The sequence below is a fragment of the Acanthochromis polyacanthus genome, chromosome 14 (assembly GCF_021347895.1).
Source record: "Acanthochromis polyacanthus isolate Apoly-LR-REF ecotype Palm Island chromosome 14, KAUST_Apoly_ChrSc, whole genome shotgun sequence".
In the NCBI taxonomy this organism is placed as follows: Eukaryota; Metazoa; Chordata; class Actinopteri; family Pomacentridae; genus Acanthochromis; species Acanthochromis polyacanthus.
Genome location: NC_067126.1, coordinates 4,179,734 through 4,202,413, shown reverse-complemented (window position 1 = coordinate 4,202,413; position 22,680 = coordinate 4,179,734). Strand labels below are relative to the sequence as shown.

Sequence of the window (22,680 nt, the reverse complement as noted above, 5' to 3'; positions counted from 1 at the left end):
CACAAAAAGACCACAAAGTGATGAAACTGTCCCAAAGACACATAAATTGACAAAAACAAGATGCAAAATAACAAAAATAAGACATGAAATGACAGAAATTAGACACAAAATGACACAAACGAGTTGCGAAATGGCAAAAATGAGACACAAAATAACAAAATAAGGCACAAAATGACAAAAATAAGGCACAAAATGACACAAATGAGACACAAAATGGCTACAAGACACAAAAAAACAATACAAGACAAAATAACAAACATGAGACGCACAATAAAAAAACAAGTACAAAATAACAAAAATAAGACATAAAAAGACAGAAATTTGACACAAAATGACACAAACGAGTTGCGAAATGGCAAAAATGAGACGCAAAATAACAAAATAAGACACAAAATGACTAAAACAAGAAACAAAATAGCAAAAGACACAAAATAACAATACAAGACACAAACTAACAAAAATGAGACACAAAATAACAAAACAGAGAGAAAATGGCTAAAACAAGACACAAGAATAACAAACAGTGACCAAATATGTCCCAAAATCACATTAAACATCCAGATGAACCTCCTGACAGACAGCAGATCTAAAACCTGAGAACCTCCAGGTGTTTTTAGTAAACCTGCCTGATCAGGAATGTCAGGACGGATCAGTAGAACCTGATCAGCTGCTCGGTGATCGTTTAATCAGCCTGTAAACACTTCCGTCTGGTTGGTTGGACTAAATGTCTGCTCTCTGTGTCGGTTATTCCAGGATAAAATCTTAATAAAGCTCCAGCGTCTGATCGGATCATTTTATTTAGAAGATTTCCATCCAGCTCAGGAAATACTGAGGATGTAGCTCTGATCCTTTAGCAGCTTTAGATGCTAATCCTGCTAGCACGCTACGCTACACTACGCTTCATGTTTACTGCTCATGGACTGATCGGAGTCTCTTTCTGCTTGTTTTGCTTCAGTTTTCTGTCTGGTTTCAGTCATGCTGCATCTTGTTGTTGCCGTTTCAGGACTTTGTTCATTTATTTCAACCTTTGTATTAATTTTGTGTCTCATAATGTTTATTGTGTGTCTCTTTGTGGTCATTTTGCAGTTCTTTGTGGTTGTTTTTGTGTCACATCTTTACTGTTTACAACCATTTTTTCTGTTTTTGGTCATTTTATGCCTCATATTGTTAATGTTGTGTCTCTAAGTGGTTGTTTTTCTTGTTTTCTTGACATTTTTTAAGCATTTTGGGAAGTTCTTAGTCATGTTGCATCTTGTTGTTGCCATTTTGTGACTTTGTTGTCGATTTCTTTGTACCATTTTGGTGATTTTGTGTCTCTTTGTGGTCATTTTTTATCGTTTCATGGTAGTTTTGTGTTCCAGTGGGGACATTTTGTGTCTGGTTTTATATCTCTTTGCAGCTATTTTGTCATTTTGTGGTCATTTTTTGTCTCTTTGTGGTTCATGTTGTTAGTGTTGCATCTTTTAATGGGTCTTTTTGTTCCACTTTGGCCATCTTCCAGCCCATTTTGTTAATTTTGCATGTCTTTTATCGTAGTTTTTCTTTCTTTTTGGTCATTTTGTGTCACATTTGTAACATTTAGAGTCTGTTTTTAGGTATTTTCCTTTCCTTCGCTGCCATTTTGTCTCTTTTATTTTCATTTTTTACCCCATTTTGATCATTTCGTGCCTCATATTGTTCATTTTTATTGGTAATTTTATTCTATTCTGGTCATTTTGTGTCACACCTGGGACATTTTGTGGCTGATTTTACTTATTTTGTCTTACTGTTGTTCATGTTTTTGTTCTTTGTTGGTCATTTTGTGTTTTGGTGTCTCATTGCGGTCATTTTTTGTCTCTTCATGGTAGCTTTACGTTCCATTTGGGTCATTTTGTTTCTGATTTTAATCGTTTTTCTGTTCTTTGCTGCCCTTTTGTCTCTCTGTGTGATTATTGTTTTCCTCCTTTATGGTCATTTTGTGTTTCATATTGTTAATTTTATGCTCCTTTGTGGCCATTTTTCATCTCTTTGTGGTTGTTTGTGTTCCAATTTGGTAAGGTTTTGCCCCACATTGTTAATTTAGCATGTCTTTCATGGTCGTTTGTCTTCTTTTTGGGTAATTTCATGCCACATTAGCAGCATTCAGTATCTGATTTTAGTAATTTTCCTTCCTTCTGCTGCCATTTTGTCTCTTTGTGGTTATTTTTTTGTCCTGTTTTGGTCATTTTATGTCTCATATTGTTCATTTTGCACATTTTGATGGTTGTTTTTGCTCCATTTTGATCATTTCATGTCTCTTTGTGGTCATTATTCCTCTCTTTATGGCAGTTTTGTGTCAAGTTCTGAATGATTCTTTGTATTTTTGTTCATTTTGTTTTGCCTAATATTATTTGCTTGTAAATTTTCTGCCATCAAATTGATCAGAGTCGGGAAATGGGGACGTAATAACAGTTAGAAACGATAAACATGAAGCTTCTTTGTCCTTAAATTAAAGTTCACGTCGTCTCTGAACCACATTTTTGGTAGAAATCAGAACTATGTCTGCACACTCCTCCTCTTCTCCTCCTCCTCCTGGTCTTATTTTTCCTCTCTCCTCTCTGAACCTGGCTGTGTGAACTTGAACACATCATCCCTCCTCTTCCTCCTTTTCCTTCTCTCCTCTTCCTCTTCCTCCTCCTCCTCCTCTTCCTCCTCCTCCTCCTCCTCTTCCTCCTCCTCTTCTCCTCCTCCTCCTGGTCTTAGTTTCCTCTCTCCTCTCTGAACTTGAACACATCATCCCTGTGTGTCTGCAGCAGCAGCAGCAGCAGCAGCTTCTCAGCAGCAGTTGTTGTGATTTGGAGGCAGATTAGGCGTTCCCTCTCATGCATGTGTTTATTATGGGATGCAGGTCCGGAGATGGTGAGTCAGAGGATTTCCAGTTATCCTGCAGGCCAAGGAGCAGCTTTGCAGACAAATCAGCCTCCCTCCATCCATAAGTCTGTGTGACTGACAGCCGGCGTTTGGCTCAGCACCAGATCTGGAAACAACAAACAAAGTTCCTCTGCAATCTGAGAGCTCGTGTCAGAACGTCAGAGCTTTAGGTCCTCACCTCCTGCCGCTGTCAGCCTTCTACTCTCTGAGATGTGGACTGAATGATGGAGGGAAGGAGACGAACTGCTGGCCAGGGTTTGGAGGATTTAGTTGTCAAACGTAGATCAGATCTCTGCAGCAGTAACACTCCTATATCTGTGTTTTACAAGCAATGACCAAAATAAGACCCAAAGATGAACAAAAACAGAAAGAAAGGCGACAAGGACATGCAAAACAATAAATATGTGAAGCAAGATCACCAAAAGAGGACAAAAAACAACCTCAAAATGGAAACAAAGACGTGCAAAATGACTAAAATCTCACACTAAATGAGCAAAAATGAACAGAAAAAACACAAAGAGATGCAGACTTTACAATATGAGACAAAAAATGACCAAAATAGCAAGAATGATGACAAAAAGATGTAAAACAATCAAGATGAGACACAAAATTATAAAAATGGGGCCAAAAAATAAGTACAGCGACAAAATGGCAACAAAGAGAACAAAAAATAAAATAGCAAAATAATTCTAAACTTGTCCAAAATGACAAAAACATTTCAAATCTCGTCAAATATTACGTAAATTTGTCAAAAACGATCTGAAAGGACTCAAAATGTCCATGGTGATGCAGACTTTGTCCAAAACGGCATAAATCTGGTTACAAATGACTAAAACTTGTTCAAAGTGTTTTTAAAATATCCAAAATGACTCCAAATGGGTCCGAAATTGCTCAAATCTTGTGGAAAAAATGACTTGAAATTGGTGTAAAATGACTCAGATTTTCCAGCAATGATCAGATCTTGTTTAGAACTTCGGTTGTTAGCGTAGAATGACTAAAACGGGTCAAAAACGGGTCCAAAATAATGTAAAATGAGTCCAAAAAGACCCAGAAATGGTGTAGAACCAGTGAAGATGCTGTGAGTTTTCTGACGTGTTGATCAGAGGAAGCAGAAAGAATTTATTCTGGAGAATCAGACGACTTTTACACATTTACACACTCTGCTGCAGAATAACACAGCTTCCTCTGGTTCTGGTTCTGGTTCTGGTTTCTCTGGTTCTGGTTCTGGTTCTGGTTTTGGTTCCTCTGGTTCCTCTGGTTCTGGTTCTCCTGGTTCTGGATCTGGTTCTGGTTCCTCTGGTTCTGGTTCTGGTTCCTCTGGTTCTCCTGGTTCTGGTTCTGGTTCCTCTGGTTCTGGTTCTGGTTCTGGTTCCTTTGGTTTTGGTTCTGATTCCTCTGGTTCTGCTTCTGGTTCCTGTGGTTCTGGTTCTGGTTCCTCTGTTCCTTTCATTCCAGTTGAACGTCTGCCGCTGCTCCATTTGGACCGAACAGTTTGATCCAGTCTGACTTTGATTAGAACACGCTGGCAGCAGATGAGAGTCTGAAGCTTCCAATGAGGTCAGCAGGAATTCAGAGGGACTGAAATAAAAAGTGAGAAGCAGGAAGGACCGACCCGCTGTGGGTTCTGCTGCAGCTGGATGACGGGTCACAGCTCCAGATGTGAACAGAATGTTTGATGATGTCGCCAAAAGTAAGCGGACACCTGGAGGCTGCAGCTGCTCTATTTAAATGGAGTTTCCTTCATAGTGTCCACATACTTATGGTCACATACTGTACATGTATATAGTGGTTAGTTTTAGCTGCTGCCTTTAGTAAACTACACAACTGAAATTATGTGGACAGCTGAGCATCACACCTCCATGCAATCAGTGAGAGCTGAGAACTCAAAGCTTGGCAAAAATCACTCAGAAATGTGTCCAAAACGACAACAAAATGCCAGAATGTAACAAATGTCAAAAATGACACAAATTGATCCAAAATGACCAAAACCTTTCCAAAATGCTCTAAAATAAGCCAGAATGACTCAAAATGTGTCCAAAATAATGGCGAATCTGGACGGAATTACTTAAATGACTCAAATCTTGTGAAAAAATGGCTTAATATTGGTTCAAAATTACTACAATTTTCTGGCAATGACACAAATGTTGTGAAAAAAATACAGAAATTAGTCAAGAATGACTGAAACTTGTCCAAAATATTTAAAAAATTAGTCTGAAGTGAGTCAAAATGTGCCTAAATTTATGTAAAATTACTCAAAATGTTTCCAAATGATGACAGATTATTCAAAATGTGCCCAAATGAGTCAAATCTTGTCCAAAGTTACTCAAATGTTCCCAAAACAACACAAATCTTAGGAAAAAATACACAAATGAACATAAAATGACTAAAACTGGTACAAAATGCTTCAGGATTTGTCTTAAATTGTGTCTTAAATATTGCAAAATTTGTACAAAGTTGCTCATAATTAGTCAGACATGAATATATTGTTGTCTCAAAATGTGCCCAAACTCACTCAAAATAAATCCCAAATGACTCAAATTTGTCCAGAATACTCAACAATGTGTCTGGAATGACTGTAGACGTGTCCAAAATAATTTAAAATGTTCACATAATTCTGCAAATTTTGTCCAAAATACTTATAAATTAGTCTAAAGTGACTCAGCTTTTATTAAAATGACTCAAAATAAATCCAAAATCACTGAAACTGGTTCAGAATGCATAAAACACATCTATGTGTCCAAAGTAACTGAAATGTCTACAAAATGACTCCAAATTTGTCCAAAATGCTTCATATTTGCCTGAAAATGAGTCAAAACAGAACATACAGTGTGTCCACATATTTATGGTCATGTACTGGACACTCACAGCCATTTCTATTAGATAAATGGACAACATGACCAAAAGTAAGCGGACACCTGGAGGTCTGAGCCACGTTTTCAGTCTCACATGAAGTCAGGATTAGAAAACGTGTCGTCAGCTGATCATAGAGTCTGGATGGTGTTCTGCTGGATGTAGTCGTTGTTCTGCCGGACCGACAGCCCTAAATCCCTGCCGTGTTAATCTGCTCAGTGATCTGTGGAGGATTAAAGGCGACACTAAAGCGGCGGCGGGTCACTGCCGGGCTTGACAGAGCGCTGGAGGAGCCTCAGAACTGGATCACAGACCGGGTTCTGCTGGTTCTGGATGTAAAACAGGTGGAGCTGAACTCTGATCCAGATGTTCAACAGCTGCAGGACCCCTTTAGGTTACTGTCAGATCAATGATTCCACGGAGCACACCCGGTCAAAAGTATGTGGACACCTGTAAGGGACTGACTGTATAAGGTGTCCACATACTTTTGGTCATGTACCCTACAGATGTTAGTTTTTCAGGCTTCCCAACAACGATCGCACTCAGATAAATATATAAGATGATCAAAAGTATGTGGACAGCTGGATCTGTACCCATGTGTACATGTAAACGACTTTGAGACAAACTTTGCATCATTTTCGACATTTTGAGTCATTCGAGGCAAATTTTTATGCATTTTGTTCCAGTTTTAGTCATTTTGGCTGAATTTTTTTAATCATTTCAGATGAATTTAGACACATTTAAGTGATTTCAGACTAATCTTTCAGCATTTTTGACAAGTTTCAGTCATTTTGAGCTCATTTGTGTATTTTTTGACCTTATTTAATTCATTTTGGACTAATTTTGATCTATTTTGAACAAATTTTTTTAGTAATTTTTGCCAAGATTTGAGCCATTTTAGACTAATATTGAATAATTTAGTAAAAATGTCTGATCTTTGACACATTTAAGCATTTTAGACAAGTTTGAGTCATTTTGGACACATTTTCAGTCCTTTATATATATTTTTTCTTATAAAAGTCCATTCATTTCAGATTAATTCTGAGTAACTTTGTAAAAACTTTGTAGCATTATTTTGGACATTGGACACATTTTAAACTAATTTTTAGTCCTGTGGGACTCATTTTTGATCCACTATGAACACATTTTTAAGCAAAACTTGAGCCATGTCTGATCAATTCTGAGTAATTTTGGATAATTGTCGGACTAATTTCTGTATATTTTGGCAAATTTTGTGTCACTCTGGATTCATTTGTGTGATTTTGGACGATTTTAGTCATTTTGTATTAATTTTCTTTACAGTAACTTCTCAACATTTTAGACACATTTTGAGTCATTTCAGACACTTTTCAGTATTTTGGACGTTTGACTCATTTTACATTAATTCATGTCATTTTTTGGTAAAAATCTTGTGAACTTTGTGTCATTTTGGGAAAGTTTTAACCATTTTGGACTCATTTTTTTTTTAATTCACAAATTTTAGTGATTTTACATAAATTTTAAGCTATTTTTTTTTGACAATTTTGAGTCATTTGAAGTCATTTTGTCCAAATGTTTCATCATGTCAGACTGTTTTTGATGCATTATGGTAATTCTGGATTAATCTGTGTAAGGTGTCCACATATTTTTGGTCATATACTGCTCAGACATGTCAGATTTTGCTCTTTGCTCATCAGCATCTCAGTCAGGTAAACAGATGAGATGGTCAAAAGTATGTGGACAGCTGGACGTTCCCCCCCTGTTATCTGTATGGGACTAGCCCTTCAGAGCGTCCACATACTTTTGGAGAACATGCACAGAGCCCAGATGTGGCTCTAACTGCTGTCGTATTTTGTTTTTCCTCTTTTCCAGATAACTGTAACGCTCCTCTGGTGTCCTCGCTGCCTCACTCGTCCTTCCAGAGCTCCTCTCAGTCGTCTGCCGGCTACGCTGCTCACAACGCTAAACTCAACAGGAGAGACGGTGAGTTGCTGCTTCAGAACAGGAAACACCCAGAAAACACTCGTATGAGCATGTTTTTAGTTGTTTGGAGGACTTGTTGGATTTGGTGCGTCTGGATATTTGGTGTTCATGATTATTTGTGGAAAATACCTCAAATAATTTCACTTTTAGGGCTTTTAGTGTGTGAATCTACACATTTTCCGTTTGTCTGCTGCCTTTCTGTCCCATTGTCGTCCTTTTTGTGTCACATCTTGGTTGTTTTGTGTCTCTTTGTCCTCATTTTGTGTCTCTTTGTGGTTGATTAAGTGTCTGATTTTATTCCTTTTCTATCTTCTTGTTGCCATTTTGTCTCTTTGTGGGTTGTTTGTGGGGGTTTGCCTCATTTTGTGTGTCTTTATGGTTGTTCTGCTTAGATTTTGATCGTTTTCTGTCTGATTTTGGTCATTTTCCTTCTCTACTGTTTGTGTTTTTCTCCGTTTTGATCATTTTGTGCCTCATATTGTGTGTCTCTTTGTGGTCATTTTGCGTTTCTTCATGGTTGTTTGTGTTTTGCTTTAAACATTGTGTCACATTTGCAGTTGTCTTGATTTGCTTCTCTTTGTGGTTGTTGTTCAGTTTTGTTCATTTTGTGTCTTCTTGTTGCCATTTTGTCTCTTTGTGGGTTTTTGTTGGCGTTTACATCATTTTGTGTGTCTTTATGGGTTTTTTGTGTTTGCTATTGTTAATTTAGTGTCTTTTTGTGGTTGTTTTGTGTCTTTTTATGGCTGCTTTTGTTCACGTTGGTTGATTTTGTGTCACATTTGGAACATTTTGTGTCTGATTTTAGTTGATTAGTTGGTTGTTTTCCGTCTCTCTGTCACAATTCTTTGTGTTTTTGATCATCTTGTGTCTCATATTGTCGATGTCTTTGGATTTTTATGCTTGTTTTGTTCCATTTTGGTCATTTTCTGTCACATTTGGGACATTTTGTGTCTGATTTTAGTTGATTAGTTGGTTGTTTTCCGTCTCTCTGTCACAATTCTTTGTGTTTTTGATCATCTTGTGTCTCATATTGTCGATGTCTTTGGATTTTTATGCTTGTTTTGTTCCATTTTGGTCATTTTCTGTCACATTTGGGACATTTTGTGTCTGATTTTCGTCATGTCTCGTCTCTACGTTGCCATTTAGTCACTTTATGGTTGCTTTTGTCTCCGTTTTGTTGATTCTATGTCTGAATGTAGCTATTTTTCATCTTCTTGTTGCCACTTTGTCTCTTTGTGATCATTTTTTGGGTTATTTTCTGTGTCATATTGTTAATGTTGCTTCTCTTTCTGGTTGTTTTTGTCTCAGTTTTGATCGTTTAGTGCCTCATATTGTTAACTGTGTGTCTCTTTGTGGTCATTTTCCGTTTTTTCGTGGTTGTTTTTGCTTCATTTTGAACATTTTGTGTCACATTTGCAGTTGTCTTAATTTTGGTCATTTTGTGTGTCTTCGTGGTCCTTTTTTTGTCTCTGTGGTTGTTGTTCTTTCATGTTTGTCATTTTCTGTCACATTTGGAACATTTTGTGTCTGATTTTAGTCATTTTTCATCTCCTTGTTGCAGTTTTCTCTTTTTGTGGTGATTTGTTTGTCCAGTTTTGGTCATTTTGTGTCTCTTATGGGTCATTTTGGTTCTTTGTGGTTGTTTTTGTTCCGTTTTGTTCATTTTGTGTCTGAATTTAGTCATTTTGTATCTTGTTGTTGCCCTTTTGTCCATATATGGTCATCTTTCATGACTCATGTTGGTCATTTTGTATCTCTTCGTGGTCATCTGTGGTCGTTTTTGTTAAATTTGGTTCATTGTTTATCTGATTTTAGTCATTTTTCATCTCCTTATTGCATTTTTTTCCTCTTTGTGGTGATTTGTTTGTCCACTTTTGGTAATTTTGTGCCTCATTTCAGTCATTTTGGTTCTCTTTGTGGTTGTTTGTGTTCCATTTTGTTCATTTTGTGTCTGAATTTAGTCATTTTGTATCCAGTTGTTGCTGTTTTGTCCACATATGCTCATGTTTCATGTCTCATGTTGGTCATTTTGTATCTCTATGGTCGTTTTTGTATCTGATTTTAGTCATTTTTCATCTCCTTGTTGCTGTTTTGGTCGTTTTTTTTAAGTCTGATTTTGTGTCTCATTGTTAATTTTGCATCTTTTTGTTTTTGTTTTTGTTCTAGTTTGGTCATTTTCCATCTCTTTGTTGCCGTTTTGTGTCTTTGTGGTCATTATTTTTTACCTTATTTTGTGTCTCATGTTGGTCATTTTGCTACATTACGGTTGTTTTTGTTAAATTTGTCTCATTTTTTGTCACATTTAGAGCATTGTGTGTCTGATTTCAGTCGTGTTGCGTCTGTTTGTGTCATTTTGTCCCATTGGGGTCGTTTAGCTGGTCATGTTGTGTCTCGTATTGTTAATTTTGTGTCTCTTTATGGTTGTTTTTGTTAAATTTGGTTCATTTTCTGTCACATTTGGGACATTTTGTGTCAAATTTTAATCATTTTGCATCACCTTGGTGCTACTTTGTCTCTTTGTGGATGTTTTTTTTGCCTCATTTTGCGTGTCTGCGTATTTATTTTGCATCTCTTTCTGGTTGTTTTTGTTCCTTTCTGGTCGTTCTGTGCGTTATTTTAGTGACTTTGCATCTCTTAGTTGCCATTGTGTCTCTTTGTGGTTATTTTTTGCCTCATTTTCTGTCTCATATTGTTAATTTTGTGTTTCTTTTAGGTTATTTTTCATGCTTTCATGGTTGTTTTTGTTAAATTCAGTTCATTTAGTGCATCTCTTTGTTGCTCTTTTGTCCTTTTGTGGTCATTTTTTTGTCTAATTCTGCTCATTTTGTGTCTCTTTATTGTGGTTTTCTGTCACATCTTGACACTTTTGCGTCTCTCTTTCATCATTCTTGCTGTTTTAGGTCGTGCAGTGTCTTATTTTAGTCATTTTGTGTCTCTTTATTGTGGTTTTCTGTCACATCTTGACACTTTTGCGTCTCTCTTTCATCATTCTTGCTGTTTTAGGTCGTGCAGTGTCTCCTATTATTCATTTAGTTTGCTTACAGTCCACCTTCTGTCCATCGGTTATCTGATGAATAATGAATAAATCATAAAAAGCAGCCGCTCTGCCGTCTGCAGCTTCACCTTGAACCCTTTATTTCTGTAACATGAACCCCATGGTTCTGACCACTGCCTCATTTAGTGTTTCATGTTGTTAATTTTCTGTCTCTTTCTGGTCATTTTTAGTCTTTTTTTCTGCCATATTTGTGTCTGATTTTAGTCATTTTGTGTCTCTTGGTGTTATTTTTTTGCCCCATTTTGGTGAATTTGTCTCATATTGTTAATCTTTCATCTTTTCTGGTTGTTTTTGTTCCTTTTTGGTCATTTTTCATTACATTGTGTGTCTGATTTTGGTCGTCTCACACGCTGTTGTTGCCATTTTGTCTCTTTGTTTATTTTCAGTTCCCATTCCGTCTCATTTTGTCGTATTACGTCTCATATTTTTTGTCTCTTTATGGTTCTTTTTGTTCAGTTGTGATAATTTTGTATCACATTTGGAACATTTTGTGTCTATTTCTTTGTTTCTTTGTCACATTTTTGATAACTTGTATCTTCTATTGTTTAATTTTTGTGCCCCTTTGTCATCATTTTGTCTATTTTTTAAATCTTTTTATCTTCTTTTGTTTACCACTTTGGTCATTTTGCCATTTTATCTCTATATGTTTAGTTTTTGCTCTCTTTGTGGTCATTTTGTGTCAAACATTGATCATTTTGCATCTCTTAATGGTTGTGTTTGTTAAATTTTGGTCATTTTTTGTCTGATTTTGGTCATTTTGCATCTCTCTGTTGCAATTTGTATCTTTGTGGTGATTTTTTTTCATCTTATTGTTAATTTTTTGTCTCTTTGTGGTCATTTAGCCTCTCATAATGGTTGTTTTTGTTAAAGTTTTTGGTCATTTTGTGTTTCTTGTTGTTAATTTTTAGTCTCTTGTGCTTGTTTTTGTTCGATTTTGGTCATTTTGTGTCTCATATTGTTGATTTTTTTATGTCTTTATGGTAATTTTGTCCCAGTGTGTTCATTTTGACTGATTTTTTTTCATTTTGCATGTTTTTGTTGCAATTTTATCTCTATGATTTTTTCTCATATTGGTCATTTTCCGTCTCTTTTAACCCTTTCTCTCTGTTTTTTACCTGTTTCCTGTCTCATATTGTTACTTTTTGTGTCACTTTATGGTCATTTTCCGTCTCTTTTAACCCATTCTCTCTGTCTTTACATATTTTCTGTCTGGTATTGTTAATTGTGTGTCTCATATTAATCATTTTCCGTCTCTTTTAACCCATTCTCTCTGTCTTTACATATTTTCTGTCTGGTATTGTTAATTGTGTGTCTCATATTAATCATTTTCCGTCTCTTTTAACCCATTCTGTCTGCTTTTACCCGTTCCCCTCTCGTATTGTTGAACTGGACTGTTTGCCGCCTCGCTGCCGCCTGCAGCTTCACCTTGAAGCCGTTATTTGTGCGACCTGAAGCCAGCGGTTGTGACCACAGCCTTTAATGGATGTTGTGTGTCCAGGAGCTGGAGGATGGTCTCCCATGGTGACGGACCAGGAGCCCTGGCTGCAGGTGGACCTCAGGGAGCAGATGGAGGTGACGGCGGTGTCCACGCAGGGCCGCTACGACAGCTGGGACTGGGTCAGCAGCTTCCTGCTGCTCTACAGCGACACGGGCCGAGCCTGGAAGCAGTACCGGCAGGAGGACGGCGTGGGGGTGAGCTCCACTCTGTCTGTGGGCTTTGTGTGGTTTAGATGGATGGATGAAGCTACAGCTGGATCCAGTCAGAGCTTCTTTAGACTTTAAAATGTCACTGTTGGTGATCAGACTGTGAGCTTAGTGGTCAATGAATGAGTTCATCACCAATGATTTCTTTATATTTGGGACTGATTCTAATCATCCAGCATTTCTTTGTTGTTCTTTGTCTCTTAGTGCTCATTTTTTTGTTACTTTCTGGTCGTTTAGTGTCTCATTTTAGTCCTCTCTCGGTGGTTGTTTTTGTTCTAGTTTGGTCGTTTTGTGTCACGTTTAGGATGTTTTTTGTCTCTTTGACGTTATTTTGTTTCTTTTCGAGGTTATTTTTGTTCCATTTCTGCCTTTTTCTGTCGCATTTGAAATAACTTGTGTCTGATTTTAGTCATTCTTTGTTGCTGTTGTGGTGATTTTTGTCCCACACTGTGTCTCATGTTGTTAATTTTGTGTCTCTTTCTGGTTGTTTTTCTTCCGTTTTGGTCCCATTTTTGACGTTTGGTGTCTTTTGTCTCTTTGTGGGTCATTTGTGTCTACGGTTCATGTTGGTCCTTTTTATTGTTTCATGTCAGATTTTAGCCGTTGTTGTTGTTGTGTCTCTTTGTGGTGGTTTTTGTCCCATATTGTGCCTCTTATTGTTGATTTTGTGTCTCTTTGTGGTGGTTTTTCCTCCATTTTGGCCATTATGTGTCTTATTTAGGATATTTTGTGTCTTTTTCTTTCTCTTTGTTGCCGTTTTGTTTCTTTGTGGTTATTTTACGTGACTTTTGTGTCTAATATTGTTCATGTTTTTGCCTCTTTGTGGTTGTTTTTGCTCTGTTTTGGTTGTGTTTTTCTGTCTTTAATCATTTTGCATCCCTTTGTTGCCATCTTGTCTCTTTATGGTATCATTTCCTATTTTAATCATGCTGTGGCTCATATTGTCATTCTTTTTGTCTCTTTGTGGTTTTATTCCATTTTGGTCATTTTGTGTATGAATCTTTTTGTGTCTTTTTTGGTTCATTTTGTGTCACATTTTTGTCGTTTTTCACGCCGTTTATCTGTTTGTGGTCGTTGTACGTCTCTTTGTGTCTCATATTGTTCATTTTTTATGGTTCTTTGTGTTTATTTTTGTTCCATTCTGGTCATTTTGTGTCTCTCATCTTTTTGCTGCCTTTATCTCTCTTTGGGGTGATTTTTTGATCATTTGGAGCTTACGTTGTTCATTTTTTGTCTCTTTGTGCTTGTCTTTGGTCCTTCTTGATTGCTGTTTTTTGGTTGCGCTTCGTCTCTTTGTGTTGTTTATTTTGCTTCACTTTATGGTTGTTTTTGCAGCAGCATGTGAGTCTCGTCCTCATAGTGACCAGAATGAGAGCCAGAGAGCTCGGCGGTCAAAAGGTCGCTAATGAATGTGTTTGTGTGATCCGTACATCCAAACACAGGTCTGCATGCAACCTCAGTCTTCTAGTCGAATTATCTGCAAGAAAAAAGGCCTTTATCATTTAAAAATGTGAAAAAAGTGATATAAAAGCCCGTATTTGGGTATAAAAGGAGGCTGTGGCTGAGGATCTTTCCGTCTCTGCAGGTTTTGTGCAGATTTTTCTGGTTCAGAAACTCTCGTGTCTTTTTCCGTCTTCTCGACTCTGCAGGTCAGACAGCATCCTCTCACTTCTCCCGACACGTTCGGAGGTGTCGAAAGTGTCTGGTGTCATCACAAATATTATCCTGCCTCCTCGTCTGCTGCGCGTGGCGTCGCAACACGTTACGGCACAATGTGCAATAATCCTCTGGCAGAAAGTAGCCCCGCGTTGGCACATGCCATTAATTCTTTATTGTGTTTGGCCCAGTTATGTCAAAGGCTGCCAACGAGATGGTAAATTGCATTTCGGAGTGTTTTCAGTCCAATTAGCAGAGTGTGGAGTTGCCCACTGGCACGTCGCCGCTGCAAACTGATCTTTTTTTCATTGTGTTGGAATTAAAAGAGCACAAAGACGTGAGGCTGAATAATACGTCGACTTCTGTTGCACTCAATTATTCATCTTCCTTCACCTATTTAAAAATGGATCATCTAAAATAACAGCAGAAGAAGAACAAGAAGAAGAAGTTGCTGCAGGAGTCTTCCAGTTGTGACTAAACCCGCTTCATTCTGTCGTCAGGAACACGACAAGTGGAAAACAATCGCCTGAATTATGCAATTTAGTCGTGGAAATTGCAAAAATTACACGTTTTTTGCGGATTTCACGGCATTTTAAACAAACCTGCATAAAACATTATCAAACCTTTGAACTTCAAAAGCTGCTGGTGGGTTTTAAAAACTCCAAAATTACTCTTTTTTTTTGCAGAAATGTAACAAATCTAAGTGAATTATAATTAGTCCTTTGAACCTCAAAGTATGTGAAGACTACATTTAGATTTTGGAAACATATTGAGCACGTTGATTCCATTTTTTGTACGATAAATACTTACATACTTTATGTTAGCGTGAAACATTATGCAGACGATTCTGTTCTTCACATTGAAGATGAAAAACTTTCCAGACTGACTCAAGTCACAAACCTATTCACAGCTCGGTCAGATTGACGTGAAAAATGTACAGAATTAGTTGAAATTTGTACAAAATGACCAAAAAAAACATGTCAGAATCACAAAAAATTAATCTAAAGTGTGAAAAATGCCTCAGAATGCCTCAGAAGTTTTTCCTTTTCTCCTAACGGTGTCATTCGCCTTCATGGAAGCTCTCAGAATGTATTCCAGTCATGACAAAATCCACTTTGTTCTGTATTATGCTGTTGTCACGAACACAGCAAATGTAAAAGGCTGAATTCTGCAGTTTACTCGTGGAAATTACGGAATTCACAGCATTTTTAACAAACCTGCATAAAAATGATCAATCCGTTGAACCTCGAAAACCTGCTGGTGGGTTTTAAAGTCACGTTGTCCTTAAAAAACAAAGCAAAAATTACAGCATTTATCAGCCAGAAACTGTAAAGAGAGAAATAATTGTCAGATTTTTTAACCCTGTGACAGTCTAGAACAGATCGTGTGCTGCCTGTAATTGCAATATTTTATCTAAATTACTCATAAATTCCCTAAAATAAGCCCTTTGCTTTAACTAGATCTTGTAAAAAATGAAAAAAATCTGTGTTGCTCAGTGCAACTAAAAAGCCACGACTGACTGAGCTGCAGCCAGCAGTGAATGGACAAAAATTCTACCACTTCTCAGGTACATGTATGTAGCACAGTGAAAGATCTTTCTACTGATGATGAACAGAGCAGAGAGGAAACATGGAGATTAGATTTATCTCCAAAATTCCTCAACAATTGTCTAAAACGACAGTAATTCATTGAAAATCATCAAAAAGATCATTCAAGATTATTCAAACTTTGTCAAAAATCAACAAAAATCAGATACACTGGATCCAAACGGTTAAAAATGACTGAAAATGAGTCTAAATGTATCCAAATGACATAAATGTATCAAAAATCAGACACACTGGTCCAATAGTATTGAAGAATCTTCAAAAGTCGTCCAAATGTATCTAAAATGTGTCAAAAACTATGCAGAAGGATGGAGAGAGGAAATGAAAACCTACTGGATGAGTCAAATAATGCAGCATGGCTTAGAAACAGAGAACAGAGAGAATGCATGGTGAAACATGGAGATATTTATGTCCAAAATTACTCAGCAATTATCCAAAAAGACAAAAAGATCAGTCAAAATTATTAAAACTTTGTCAAAAGTAGTGTATATTTGTCACAAATGACACAAAAATGAACAAAAGTAAGATACACTTGTCCAAAACGATAAAAAATGACTGAAAATGAGTCAACATTTGTCCAAAATGACGTCCATTTATCAAAAATCAGACACACCGGTCCAAAAGTATTGAAATGAATCTTCCAAATTCATCAAACTTGTCAGAAATGACTCAAAAATTGTGCAAAATGATCATGAGAGGAAAGTAAAAGCTCCTGGATGAATAAAACGAAGGTTCAGAAGCCTCAAACAGAATTCCTTTTTCCTGTCTTCCTTACGGTGCTGCTTCCTCTGAAACCTGGCAGTGATTGAAACCAGCCTTTATCTTTAAACGCCGCTGCTCTTCTCTGGTTCATGTTTGGGATGAATAGAAATGATTAGCAGCCGGTTTGTCTGCAGCCTCTAATGAAACCTTCCAGAGACCTTTTGGCAGCGGCTTCCTGTCAGAGCTAATGAGTGGGCCGCTAACGCTGCTAGCGCTCGGCTACAAGCGGCCAAATTAGCTCCACGCTGGAATTAGCTGCTCAGAGGAAACGCCGGGCTAAAGGTCGACGGCGGCGCTAACAAGCTGCTGCAGGAAAAACCACACAGATGATTTCTAAAAGTCAAATGCAAAGAGAGGAAGCATCAGGAAGTCCAACATGTGGGCGTTAAATGACCGTTTATCCTCCTCACAGCTGCTTTCATTGGAGAATTAGATGTTTGGTTTGCAGGAGTCTGATCAGCAGCGTCAGATCTGGGCTTTCTGTGGAAATAATAAAAACTGAATCGATTAGTTTTCAACCAAAAAGTTAAATAAAATACGACTTTAGCTTCTTTAATGTCAATATTTTCCTGAAATTCCTCAACGTTTCTGATTGAAAGCGATCTTTGAAAACGTTAAAACTGACAAAAACTTTTCCAAAATCACAGAAATTGTTGTAACTGACTGATAATTATTTCAGAATTTGTCCAATATTACAAAAATTTGTTGAAAATTCATCAAAAAGTGTCTAAAGTACCTCATTTTAAACACTTTTCCATCTGAATGTGGAGGAAAATTTGACAAAAATCTGCAAATTGAAATAAATTAATGTTTGAATGTCAACAAAAAGAAACAAAAAGCTGACAAAACTGATCCAAAATCACTTGAAACTTCTTTAATAGCAATCAAAGCGTATTAAAAAAGACCAGAAATGGATTCAAAATTTTATAAAACTTCTCAAAAATGAGTCAAAAAAGTGTGAAAAAGACCAAAAGCTTGTCCGGTAACACAACCTGACCAAAATGACAAAAACTAGTGAAAGGGCTTTTAAGACAATGTAGGACTTTAGACAATTAATTTATTTGACAGCTGATAAAAACATCAGAAGCTATTTGGGCACAAAATTTATGAGTTTGGGTAAAAATTTTTTTTTAGGAAAACAGTGTAAATTCTGTGATTTTAGCTTCTTAAATGTGAATATTTCGATGATAAACGTCTTGGACACTTAACTTTTTACCATTTTCTGACATTTTAAACAACAAATCTAGAAAATAATGAACAGATTAATCATAGAAAATAATAATTAGACGCCAGAGTCATCAGGAATAGTCCACAAACATCCTGGACTTCCAACAGATTTCTTTTTATTTGATCTAATACAGTAGTTTTAAAAACAAATCGGTGTATATTTATATTTTTTTAATGTATTTCATGTCAGCTCAGTGGGAGTTTTGTGTGATTTTCCTGCAATAAATAAAAACAGTTTTTTTTCATCTGTCTGAGAAAAGCATGAATACTTAATGTCCATGTGCTGCATTATGCAGACGATGCTGTGCTTTATATGAAGGATGATGTGAGCCTTAACGTCTTTATCTTTAGTTATACTGTGAGCACAGTTAGATTTGATTTTATTTTCTGGCTTCTTGCTGCCTGATTCTGAACCAACAGATGTCACGATGCCGGATTCTTGGAAACATTTTGCATTTTTAAGGTTCAGAAAGTGGAAGCTCTGACAGTAAAAGCTCCTCCAGCTGCACGTCGGCTGCTATAAATGCATAATGTTGAGGGTTTATTTGTGGTTCTGATGCACGCAGAAGCTCGTAACATTTCTGATTATGTCATTTACAGATGTCCTGTAAATGCATCACATGTGTTTTAGTAGATTCTGCAATTTACAGATGTTCCCTGAACGCATCACAAATGTCATCCATAGTCGCTAAAATGAACAAATGTTCAGACGGTCATCAAGCGCTCAGTAGTAGATTGTAGAAGTTACAAGCTGTGCCCTAAACGCCTCACACACATCAGGACACATATTTACTGGTGTTCCCTAAACACATCATGTGCATCAGAGGATGCTATTATTAGCAAATTTTCCTTAAATGTCCCACAGTTGTTGATAAAAGTAAAGTTTATCAAAGTTCTCTAAACACCTCACACACATAGGTAGATTCTTCAATTTACTAACGTTCCCTGAATGCCTCACAGCCATTACAAGACACGACAATTTCATAAATCCCCCAAAACACCTGGCATAGTAGGTGTAGATACTGCAAAATACTGACATTCTCTGAACGCCTCACATGTTTTGTTTAGGAACTGAAATTTACAGATGCTCTGTAAACGTCTCAAACTGCTAGACACTACAAATTACAGATTTCCCTTAGATGCCTTACATGCATTAGTAGATGCTACAATTTATGGAGGTCAGTAAACACCTCATCAACGGCAACCGACACTGCAGTTTACAGATTTCCCCTAAACATCTCACAAACATCAGCTTCAACTTACAGACATTTTCAAACATTGGTAGAAGTCTTTATTTACGTTGTTCCCTAAATGCCTCACATGTTTTAGTAGGCTCTCCTGTTTACAGATGTTCCCTAAATGCCTCACATGTTTTAGTAGGCTCTCCTGTTTACAGATGTTCCCTAAATGCCTCACATGTTTTAGTAGACTCTCCTGTTTACAGATGTTCCCTAAATGCCTCACATGTTTTAGTAGGCTCTCCTGTTTACAGATGTTCCCTAAATGCTTCACATGTTTTAGTAGACTCTCCTGTTTACAGATGTTCCCTAAATGCCTCACATGTTTTAGTAGACTCTCCTGTTTACAGATGTTCCCTAAATGCCTCACATGTTTTAGTAGACTCTCCTGTTTACAGATGTTCCCTAAATGCCTCACATGTTTTAGTAGACTCTCCTGTTTACAGATGTTCACTAAATGCCTCACATGTTTTAGTAGACTCTCCTGTTTACAGATGTTCCCTAAATGCCTCACATGTTTTAGTAGACTCTCCTGTTTACAGATGTTCCCTAAATGCCTCACATGTTTTAGTAGACTCTCCTGTTTACAGATGTTCCCTAAATGCCTCACATGTTTTAGTAGACTCTCCTGTTTACAGATGTTCCCTAAATGCCTCACATGTTTTAGTAGGCTCTCCTGTTTACAGATGTTCCCTAAACATCACAGAAACATGGGAAGATTATAATATTTACAGATTTCCCCTAAATGGCTCACGTGCACCATCAGACGTTGGTAGAAGCTTTAATTTACACAGTCCCCTGAATGACTCACGTGTTTTGGTATAAACTGCAATTTACAGATTTTCCCTAAACATCTCACATACATCAGTAGATGGTACAATTTACAGATGTTTCCTAAATGTCTCACAGATGCTGCAACTTAAACTTTTCACACAATAGTAGAAGCTTTAATTTACATTTTTCACCAAAAGTATCACACGTATTGGTAGACATTCCTGTTTACAGACGTCCCCTAAATGTCTCACAAACATTGGTGGGCACTACAAATTACAGATGTTCCCTAAATGCCTCATGAACATTGGTAGATGCTCCATTCTACAGATGTTCTCTAAGCGACTCACGTCACTCATCACTGCAAATTACAGATTTCCAGACATTTTTAAACACTGGTAGAAGTTTTAATTTACAGATTTCCCTGAAATGAGGCTGAACAGAATGAATGAGGCGTTTAATGTTAGATTTACCTAAAACCAGGTGAGTTTATGCTCCTGGTTTCCAAACCTTCAGCTAATATCTAAAGAAAGGAAGCTCACTGGGACGCTTTCTCTTTAGTTGTTGTTAAAAATGTAAAAAAAAAGAAAGAAGGAAACTCCCTGAATTCAGATTTCCTAACGTGGAGCTGCATCCATATTCATCTGGGCGTGCGCTGAAAGACGATGAGTTTGTGGCCGGAGTCGTTTCTCCACGGCCGGAGATCTGAGGCTGAAATGCAAACTGAGCCGAGACTCCGGAGGCGTTTGGGAGGATGGAAATGAAACCATGAAAAATACATGCAGCTAACCGCTCAGCCTTTAAAAGTTTACCTCCTGCTCCTCCTCTCTTTGTTCCTCCTCAGTCCTTCACTCAGCAGCCTTTTTCCTGTGAACCTCGAACTCAACACGAAGACAAACTAATTAGAGGAAGACTTTGTTTCCTGTTTCTCTTGAATATGTCAAAATAAACAAGTTCATTTCAAGCAAACCACCTCAAAACAGCATAAAAATATGGATATTAACGCACAAAAGAATGACACATTTGGATATTAATCAACAAAGTGATTAAAAATCTGAATTTTAAAGCACCAAAACATTAAAAAAAATCAGAATATTAAGGCATGAAAGTATCAATAACTTGGATACTATTGCAAAAAAAAGTCCTGAAATCTTGGATAATAGAGCAAAAAAGGATTCAGATCTGAGTAGTGAAGCATAAAAGCATAAAAATATGTATATTTACACATAAAAATACCAATTACATGGATATTAACCATCAAAAATCTAAAAATATGGATATTATTGCAAAAAAGTCATTAAAGTTTGGATATAAAGGCACAGTATTATAAATAATCTGGATATTAAAGCATGATGTTATTAAAAATCTGTATATTAGTGCAAAAATATTATTAAAATACTGGATATTAATGTACAAAGTCATCAAAATGTGAATATTAACAAAGAAAAATAGAAAAAATGGGGATAATAACAAATTAAAGGGCTGAAATGTTGGAGATTAAGGGACAATAATATTCAAGAACTGCAGAAATATATTTGAAAATATATATATTACCACAAAAAATCTGTATTGTGACACACTAAAGTATGAAAAATCTGGATTTTCAGCAGATGTTTTCATATTTCCAGTTAATTTGGGGGCATTTTAAGAATTTTAAGCTCAGATTTGGTTCATTTCACGGTTTTGTTCCCGTCTCTTCTTGATAAAAGTCACCATTGTGCAGATTTTCACCAGATAATCTCCTTTTCTAACCTGCTGCTGCTGCTTTCTGAGCCTTAACAGAACAGACAGGTAAATATGAGGCGGCTGAATAATTAAAAACCCTTTGGACTGATGTGTTTGGATGAATTACGTCTTTAAAAGCCGAATAAATCAGTGCAGAAAACAGCTTCACCTCGTTTCTTTTTATTTAATTTATTTTAAACCCTCCAAGAACAAAATGAGTTCAGCAGAGCGAAATAAACACGGCACGTTTAGAATCTTTGTCAGGGAAAAATAATAGAGAAGTGTGCAGAAAATGTACAAATCAAACAATTTAAAGTAAAAAAGTACAAAAAATGTTTTAAGCAGCAGCGATTAAATAAATATAAGGGCTCCAGTTTGTAATCTTATTACCACTGATGAGGAGAAACTGTCTGCAGTGAGCAAAATAAAAAGAAAATACATCATTTCAAAAATAAATAATAATAAAATAATAACAACAAAATCTGGACATTAACATGTGAAAGTGCCAAAAAAACATATATTCATGCACAATGGTATTAAACACGTAGTAGATATTACAACACAGAGCTATTAAATAGTTGAATTTTAACACATAAAAGTATCAATAATTTGAATTTTAACACTTAAAAATGCAAAATTCTGGATAATGTTGCGTAAAATTTTTAAAATCCTGGACATGAAAAGACAAAAAAATTTGAGCAAATCTGGTTATTTAAACACAAAAGAATTTAAAAAATAGATATTTACACATAAAAGCATGAAAAAATGGGTAATAACACTCAAAAGTATAAAAAATATGTACATATTTGAATTTGAAAAGCCAGCATGTTCACAAACCCCGATAAGTTCCTTTTAACATCTCTGTGCTTTTACTTTGAAAGTGTGTCAATCAACCAATCAGCTGTTAGCAGCCGACTGCAGGCTGAAGATTAGACCCCCGAACAAACAGCCACAGCTCTGAAACCAAAAGTCGAATCAGAACAACTCTTTCACCGTGAGAAGCAGAATCTAGCCGTGAACATTCTGATGTATTTTCACGTCTGTTCTGTGTTTTCTACAGATTTGGTGGCAGCTTAAAGACGCTCATCATTTCTGATTTTAGAGCTCAGATATAATGGGGGTCCATGAGAGTTTTGGTCGAAACACTGAGCTCTGAGCTGATTTATGAAAGAACTATAAATCCTACAATAATGAGACTCACACTGGATGGAAGAGGATAAAAATACTTTCATTTCTA

General features: G+C 36.6%; 1 protein-coding gene across 1 annotated transcript in view; it reads left to right on the top strand.

Annotated features, from left to right (window-relative positions):
- cntnap5a (contactin associated protein family member 5a) overlaps positions 1-22,680 on the top strand; it is a 195,916-nt gene that overhangs the window by 35,618 nt on the left and 137,618 nt on the right. Inside the window, 2 exon segments of the mRNA XM_051958577.1 lie at positions 7,591-7,701; positions 12,255-12,448. Of these exon segments, the coding sequence (XP_051814537.1) occupies positions 7,591-7,701; positions 12,255-12,448 (305 nt within the window).